Genomic DNA, 8,120 nt, shown 5'->3' on the forward strand with positions numbered 1-8,120 from the left:
ACGCTGTCCCAGGAGTGGCTTGTCCTCCTCAGAGCCCGTCCAGCACCTCCCCAAATCCTTCTCCAACATCTCAGCACCCAAAGCCTCTCCTGGCCTCGAGCTCTTCTCACCAACCCGGACTCTTCCCTGCCTTTCCCAACTCCCAAATGGCCAGATCTCCAGACTTCCCCATCCCATTCCATCCCCGTGATCTTCCCCCAAATCCTCAGATCTCCATATTTCCCCATGCCCCTGATCTTCCCCCAGATCTCCACATTTCCCCATCCCACCCCTCTGATCTTCCCCCAAATCCCCACATTTCCCCATCCTACCTCTCTGATCTTCCCCCAAATCCTCAGATCTCCACATTTCCCCATGCCCCTGATCTTCCCCCAAATCTCCACATTTCCCCACCCCACCTCTGGACCCCAGGGCAGGGCTGGCCCATGTGGGGGCTCCCAGGGCTGGGGGGGGTTCAGGGGGGTCCCGGGGGTCCCAGGGGCTCCCCAGGGTGGGTTGGTGCGAGTGGGGTCCATGTGCCCCCAACTGGGGTCCGTGCGCCGTGAGCATCACCCCGCGTACCCCACCCTATGGCAACCCGGCCCTGCGAGGCCCCCGGCGCTGAAAATGCCTTTATTTCCCCAAAATGATTGCGGGGCGGGTCCTGCAAACGCCCTGAGGGGAGAAGGAGCGTCGTCCCACAGCCAAGGGGTGCCCCCCAAGCGCTGCTGAGGGGGCTGCAGCCATCCCCGGGCGGGTGAAGGGGGCACGGGCGGAGCGGGGTGAGGCGAGCCCTGAGGGGCTGGAGCCTGGATGTGCCCCCTGGGAAAGGCAGGGACAGCAGCCTGGGCACCCTCTGGGCACCCTGTGCCACCCCTCCAGCGTTTGGGGGTCTGCTCCGGCCGTCCAGCCCCTCCTGAAGGAGTCAAAGCTGCTGCTCCCGAGCTCTGGAGCGCTTCAAATCCTCACAGAGCGGCGGCCATGGAGTCTGTGGGGACGCCCAGCGCCCCGAGCCCTCAGGGCTGCCGCTGGAACTGGCCCTCGGTGGCGGTGAAAAAATCCTCGAGGACGCTCCTGAGGAAGCCAAAGGTGGGGCGTGTGGGGACCCCCAGCACCCCGAACGCTCAGGGCTGCTGCTGGTACTGGCCCTCGGTGGCGGTGAAGAAATCCTCGAGGACGCTCCTGAGGAAGTCGAAGGTGGGGCGCTCCTCGGGGCTCTCCTTCCAGCACTGCCTCATCAGCTCGTAGAGCTCCCCCGGGCACTGCTCGGGCTGCGGCATGCGGTAGCCACGCTCCAGGTTCTGGATCACCTCGGGGTTGGTCATGCCTGGAGGGAGGGCGGTGTGTGTGGGGATCAGGGTGGGTCACCCCCGTGGTGGGCCTGGGGGTGATCATCCCTGCCAGGACCCAGTTTGGGTCCACAGGAACCACCCCGAGGTTGGTCATCCCTGCCAGGACCCAGTTTGGGGCACAGGGACCACCCCAGGGTTGGTCATCCTGCCAAGACCCAGTTTGGGTCACAGGGACCACCCTGGGGGTGGTCATCCTGCCAGGACCCAGTTTGGGTCCACAGGAACCACCCCGAGGTTGGTCATCCCTGCCAGGACCCAGTTTGGGGCACAGGGACCACCCCAGGGTTGGTCATCCTGCCAAGACCCAGTTTGGGTCACAGAGACCACCCCGGGGTTGGTCATCCTGCCAGGATGCAGTTTGGGCCACAGGGACCACCCTGGGGGTGGTCATCCTGCCAGGACCCAGTTTGGGTCACAGGGACCACCCTGGGGGTGGTCATCCTGCCAGGACCCAGTTTGGGTCACAGGGACCACCTGGGGGTGGTCATCCCTGCCAGGACCCAGTTTGGGTCACAGAGACCACCCCAGGGTTGGTCATCCTACCAGGACCAAATTTGGGTCACCCCCATGGTGTAGGTGCCACCCTGGGGTTGGTCATGCTGCCAGGACCCAGTTTGGGTCACAGAGACCCCCCCTAAGATTGGTCACCCTTGCCAGGACAATGCCCAGGACTCATTTAGGGTCACCCCAGGTTTTAGGGACCACCTCAGGCTTGGTCACCCTTGCCAGGACAATGCCCAAGACTCAATTTTAGGTGGCAGGGAGCCCCGTAAGATTGGTCACCCCTGCCAGGACAACACCCAGAACCCACTTTGGGTCACAGGTACCACCCCACCCTCCCAAACCCCGCACGGGGGGGGACCTCCCACCCCTTTCCATCCCTTTCCACCCCCCGAACCCCTCCCCGCGTGTCTCTGGTGCTGCCGGGCGGGCAGGGAGCCAGGCTGGCAGCGGCGTGCGTGCGGCTCTGCATGCACACACACACACACAGACACACACACACACACACAGACACACACACACAAACCGAGGGCGGGCCAGCCCCGCAGCTGCCCCAAAATCCCGACCTGGATACGGGATCCGGCCGTAGGTGACGATCTCGGTGAGCAGGATGCCGAAGGACCACACGTCCGACTTGATGGTGAACGTGCCGTAGTTGATGGCCTCGGGCGCCGTCCACTTAATCGGGAATTTGGCCCCTGGGAGGGGAAGGGAGGGGATGAAGCGACCTTCCCAGCTGAGGCTGAGCTGCAATCACGCTTTAATCCCGTGTGACAGTCCCCAAGCCGGGCTCTGTCGCTGCCTGGCCACCGGCTGGCTTTGGTGGCTGAGCCCCCTGAGCCTGCGGTAGCACCCAAAGCCACCCCGCTCCGGCTGCGGTGAGATGGAAAAGGAAAAAAAACATCCTTGCACCCCTCTCCTGCAGCTCCCCGGGCTGGCTGCGGGTTCCTCTCCCGATGTCCCCAAGCCCGGTGACCCCCGGGCTGGGCGGGGCTCACCCTCCCGAGCCGTGTACTCGTTGTCCTCGATGAGCCGGGCCAGCCCAAAATCGGCGATTTTGCAGCACAAAGTGTCCGAGACCAGGATGTTGGCGGCCCTCAGGTCCCTGTGGATGTAATTCTTGGCCTCGATGAAAGCCATGCCTTCAGCGATCTGGGATTCGTAATTATTAATGAATTGCAGTTGTTAATTAACGGCTCCAGCCCTGCAGAGCTCTCCCAGCTCCATCCCCATCTCTCTGCTCCCCCCTCACCTGTGCTGCCATGTCCAGGAGTTTGTTGATGCTGAGCTTGACTCCTTCCGAGGTCTTGAGGAAGTCCACGAGGCTGCCTGAGATGAAAGCAGCAGTTCTCAACTCCTGGGGGGTCACAAGGGCACTGTCCCCCCCCCAAAAAAGCTCTGGGAATGTGGTCAGGAGAACATAAAAATCCTTTTTGCCCAAGCTGGAGGTAGGAGAACAAAGGCAAAGCTTCCCCAGGGCTGGAGGCAAAGGAATCTCTAAAATTAACAAATTTCCACATTGCCAATCTTTCATTTTGAGTGGTTTTGGAGCCTGCACTGGGAGGTGCTGTAGTCACATCCCTGGAGGAGTTTAAGGAATGACCTGCACAGAGCTCTGCCCCTGCCAGGAAAATGCCCAGGACACAGCCTGGGTCACTCCAGGTTTTAGAGACCAGCCTAGGGTTGGTCATTCCTACCAGGACAATGCCCAAGACTCAGTTTGGGTGGCAGGGAACACCCCAGGATTGGCCACCCTTGCCAGGACACTGCCCAGGACTCAACTGGGGTCACCCCAATGTCACAGAGACCACCCTGGGCTTGGTCATCCTGCCAGGACAATCCTTTTGGCACCCAATTTGTGCCATCCCCACCTTGCAGGGACCACCCCAGGCTTGGTCACCCCTGCCAGGACAACACCCAGGACCCAGTTTGGGTGGCTAAGATTGGTCACCCTTGCCAGGACAATGCCCAGGACTCATTTAGGGTCACCCCAGGTTTTGGGGACCAGCCTAGGCTTGGTCACCCTTGCCAGGACAATGCCAAGGACCCATTTTGGGTGGCAGGGACACCCCTAAGATTGGTCACCCTTGCCAGGACAATGCCCAGGACCCACTTTGGGTGTCAGGGATCACCCCAGATTCAGCCACTCTTGCCAGGACAATGCCCATGACCCAATTTGAGACACAGGGACCACGCCAGGCTTGGCCACCCTTGCTAGGACAATGCCCATGACCCAGCTCTCTGCCTGTTTAGGTAGGGATTTTTCACAGCTTGAACTTCATCCCAAAGATCTTTTCCATCCTTAAAACTCTGTGGCCACACCCCTGTGGCTGGGGCAGCACCTGGAGCCCCCGGGGCTCCTCACCCTTCTCCATGAACTCAGTGATGATGTAGATGGGCTCCTTGGTGACCACGGCGTAGAGCCGCACCAGCCGCGGGTGCTGCAGCTGCTTCATCAGGTTGGCCTCGGCCAGGAAGGCGCTGGGGGACATGCTGCCAGCCTTCAGGCTCTTCACTGCCACCTTCGTGTGCCCGTTGTAGAAGCCTTGGGGGAAAAACGGGGAAAAACGGGATCTGGACACCGGGCAGCAGTGGCAGCCAGGGAGGGCGGCTCCACGGAGCACCCCCAGCTGAGGAGGAGGTTCCAAAAGTTGGGTGGGAGGTGTAAAGGTTGGCTGGAGATGGAGTTTCAGGGCCCAAAACGCCGTTGTGGTGGGGCTGGAGGGCTTTTGGGGCAATCCCAGCTCAGTGGCGCTGGAGCCAGGCACTGATGGTTCCGTGTGTGGTGTTTAGGAGGAGAGCAGGGGGTGGGGAGCGGGGTTTGGGGTGTGAGGTGGGGCTGGAGGAGTGCTGGGAGCACTGGGGGCACTTGGTGGGACAGGCAGAAGCTGTGGGAGTGGAAGCTGAGACCTCCAGAGGGCTGTGGGGCAGGATGGAGGGGAACGGGGAGGGATGGAGGGAAAAGATGGAGGGAAAGGATGGAGAGAAGTGGGCTGGGACAGAGAGAAAGGATGGAGGGAAGGGATAAAGGGAAATGGGGAGGGATAGAGGGAATCAGAGAGGGATGGAGGGATGGAAGGAAAAGGATGGAGGGAAGTGGGCTGGGACAGAGAGAAAAGTTGGAGGGAAGGGATAAAGGGAAACGGGGAGGGATGGAGGGGAGCAGGGCAGCCCCGGTGGCTTCCCCACCGCAGCACTCCGGGAGCAGGAGGGGTTTTGTGGCTGGATCTCCCTCCAAGCCCCCGCAGCTGCTCCAGCATTCCAGGCACAAGGGACACTCCCAGGTGGGGACAAAGCCAGCAGCTCCATGATCCCACACATCCCCCTGTCTCCACCAGCAGAGCAGGGTTGCAGGGGTGGGAGAAAAGGGAAGTTTGGGCTGGGTTCTGCCTTCTTCCAGGACCCTCAAAGCCGCAGTCCCACACCGTGGGCTGTGCTGCTGCTCCGTGTGAGATCCCGGCTGGAGGATCCCGCTGCTCACTCTGGTGCCCCAGTTTCACCCTGACTCACCCATCCAGACCTCTCCGAACTGCCCCGCTCCCAGCTTCTCCACCAGCTTCAGCGACTCCCGCGGCACCTCCCACTCGTCCTGCCACCACGGCTTCTGCGGCTTCTGCGTCCGGCAGGGCTTGCCCAGGCGGCAGCAGAGCCCGTCGGAGCTGCCTGGGCCACAGGGAGGCAGAGCTGGGCCAGCGCGGGGCACCGGCACGGCCAGGGCTGGGCTGGGCCGCTGGGAGCAGCAGGTCCTGCTCATCCCACCCCACCCATCCCATCCCATCCCATCCCATCCCATCCCATTCAATTATGTCCCATCCCAGCCTGCCATATTCCTGTCCTATCCTCTCTGGTCCCATCCCATCCAGTCTCATCCCATCCAGTTCTGTCCCATAACACCCTGCCCTATTCCATCCTCTCCAGTCCCATCCCACCCTGTACCATCCCCTTTTATCCCTCCTATTCCCATTTCAGCTTGTCCCGTCCCATCCCATCCCATCCCATCCCATGGATCCCATCCCATTATCCCATCCCATCCCCATCTCTTCCCACCCCATTCCCATCCCATTTCTGCCCTGTTCCCATCCCTTTCCTGCCCCATTCCCATCCCATTCCCATCCCATCCCCATCCCATTCCTGCCCCATTCCCACCCCATTCCCATCCCATCCCATCCCATGGATCCTATCCCATCCCCACCCCATTCCTGCCCCGTTCCCGTTCCCATCCCTCACGTGTGTAGTGCTGCACCAGCTCCCTGAGGCTGCCGAAGGGCATGCGGGGGGAGATGTAGAAGCCGCCGCTGTCCAGGTTCCGGATCTTGTAGTGCTTCACCGTCTCTCCCTGGCTCTCGTCCAGGTCCCGCACGGACAGCGAGTACGAGCCTGGGGACAGGGACACCCGTGGGACCCCCGAGCCCGCCTGAGGCTCCCCCAGCCCCTGGGACCCGCGGGCAGCACCTTTGGAGGTCTCGCTCTCGCGGATGAGGAAGGAGCCGTGGGTGTTGCCCGAGGCCAGGAGCTGCCGCTCGGCGTCCTTGCGGCTGATGTTCCTGAAGAACCACCTGGGGAATGGGGCAGGCTTAGGGCAGAGGGGACACGGCCATTTTGTGGGATGCTCCAGGCTCCTTCCCAGAGCTCAGATCCTGCCAGGACACATCCATCCGTCCATCCATCCATGGATCCATCCTTCATCATCCAACTCTCCATGGATCCGTCCATCCATCATCCATCCATGTCCATCCATCCATCCATCCATCATCCATCCATTCATGGATCCCTCCATGGATCCATGGATCCATCCATCCATTCATGGATCCCTCCATGGATCCATCCATCCATCCATGGATCCATCCATCCATCCATCCCTCCATCCCACCTGGCCCATCCCCACTCACGGCTCGGGCTCCAGGCTGTTCACCAAGGCCACGAAGTTGTGGGGGATCAGCCCCTCCTGGCCCGTGGTGAGCGACTGCGCCTTCCACCACTCCCCGTTCCTGCAAGGACAGAGCTCAGTGAGACCCCCAGGCCCTGCCCCGGCCCCGGGGGCTCTGGGACACCTCCGGAATTCCTCACTCTTCCAGCACACGGAGCTTCTCCCCCTTCCGCAGCCCCAGGTCCCCATCGTGCTTGGGCTCGTAGTTGTACAGGGCCACCACCAGCTTGTCTGTGGGGACAAGAGGAGGGACAGGGTGGCAGTGACCAGTCTGGGGGTGGCACAGCCCCCCCAGGCCACAGCCATGCCTCACCTTGCATGGGGGAGCACGGGGGTGACGAGGACTCGTAGGACACCAGGGGGTCTCGGACCTCGGAGCCGTTGCGGATCGGCCTCTGCCGGGGACAGGAACCCCATGAGCCCCCAGCCTGTGGGATTTGGCCACCTCTGGGGGTGTTTGGCCACCGGGATTGGGGTCTGTCACCCCCTCCTCACCTGGTACTTGCTGTCGGGCTCGATGGGGTAATTGCAGTGCTCACAGATGTCGATGTTCTCGATCCAGTCCTCGTCGTAGTCCGAGCTGCAGCAGCAGCCCATGGTGGCTGTGGGGACAGAGGTGACACAGGGAGCCTTGGCACTGCCATCCCTGCCTCTGCTCATTCTCCACTGCATCCCCATCCATCCATCCATTCATGGATCCATCCATCCATCCCTCCCTCCATTCATCCATCATCCATCCATCCCTACATCCATGGATCCATCCATCCATCCATCCATCCATCCATCCATCCATCCATCCATCCCACACCACTGTCCCATCCCAGCTCCCCAGCTGAGGGCATTCCCTGACTCTGTCACCAGCCGTTATTTCCTCCTAATTTATCCTGCCTTCATTAATTACAACCACTGAAGGCAATTAGTGCCCAGCCTGAGGCTCCTCTGTGCCTCCTCTGTGCCTCCTGTGCCGCTCTGGGGCTGATCCCTCTGCTCTCCCTGCACATAACAACCTCCTCATTAACATCCCATTAGCAATTAACATATTCCTGCAGCTTGTCTTTAACGAGCTCTGGCTGGGCAAGAACCTCCCTGATCCTAAAATCATCTCACAGCTGGATGTGGGCACATCCAAACCCCTTTTCCTACAAATCTCCATCCTCTCTGCACACCCAGCCCCATTCCGGCTGCAGCCCAATCCCTGCAACACCCTCGAGGCTCAGCCACGGTGCCACTGGTGTCCCCACGGTGCCACCAGGGCATGGGCACCTTTGTCAGGAGCTCAGCATGGGCTCTGCAAATCCAGCGGGCACCTCTGGCCTTCCTGAGGGTTCTGAGTGTGGCACAAACCCCGTGGGCACCTTTGT

General features: G+C 61.3%; 1 protein-coding gene across 1 annotated transcript; it reads right to left on the reverse strand.

Annotated features, from left to right (window-relative positions):
* Positions 1 to 597: 597 nt before the first annotated feature.
* Positions 598 to 7,369, reverse strand: LCK (LCK proto-oncogene, Src family tyrosine kinase). Its single transcript, XM_041479403.1, has 12 exons — positions 7,255 to 7,369; positions 7,073 to 7,154; positions 6,900 to 6,990; positions 6,722 to 6,820; positions 6,285 to 6,388; positions 6,060 to 6,209; positions 5,343 to 5,495; positions 4,198 to 4,377; positions 3,085 to 3,161; positions 2,831 to 2,984; positions 2,399 to 2,530; positions 598 to 1,306 (listed from the first exon to the last, which is right to left on the reverse strand). The coding sequence occupies exons 1-12, from the start codon at positions 7,354 to 7,356 to the stop codon at positions 1,104 to 1,106; spliced, it is 1,527 nt and encodes a 508-aa protein (XP_041335337.1). The 5' UTR covers positions 7,357 to 7,369; the 3' UTR covers positions 598 to 1,103.
* Between the last annotated feature and the right edge of the window lie 751 nt (positions 7,370 to 8,120).

This window comes from Pyrgilauda ruficollis, unplaced genomic scaffold, assembly GCF_017590135.1.
Source record: "Pyrgilauda ruficollis isolate IOZ18807 unplaced genomic scaffold, ASM1759013v1 scaffold48, whole genome shotgun sequence".
Taxonomy (NCBI): domain Eukaryota; kingdom Metazoa; phylum Chordata; class Aves; order Passeriformes; family Passeridae; genus Pyrgilauda; species Pyrgilauda ruficollis.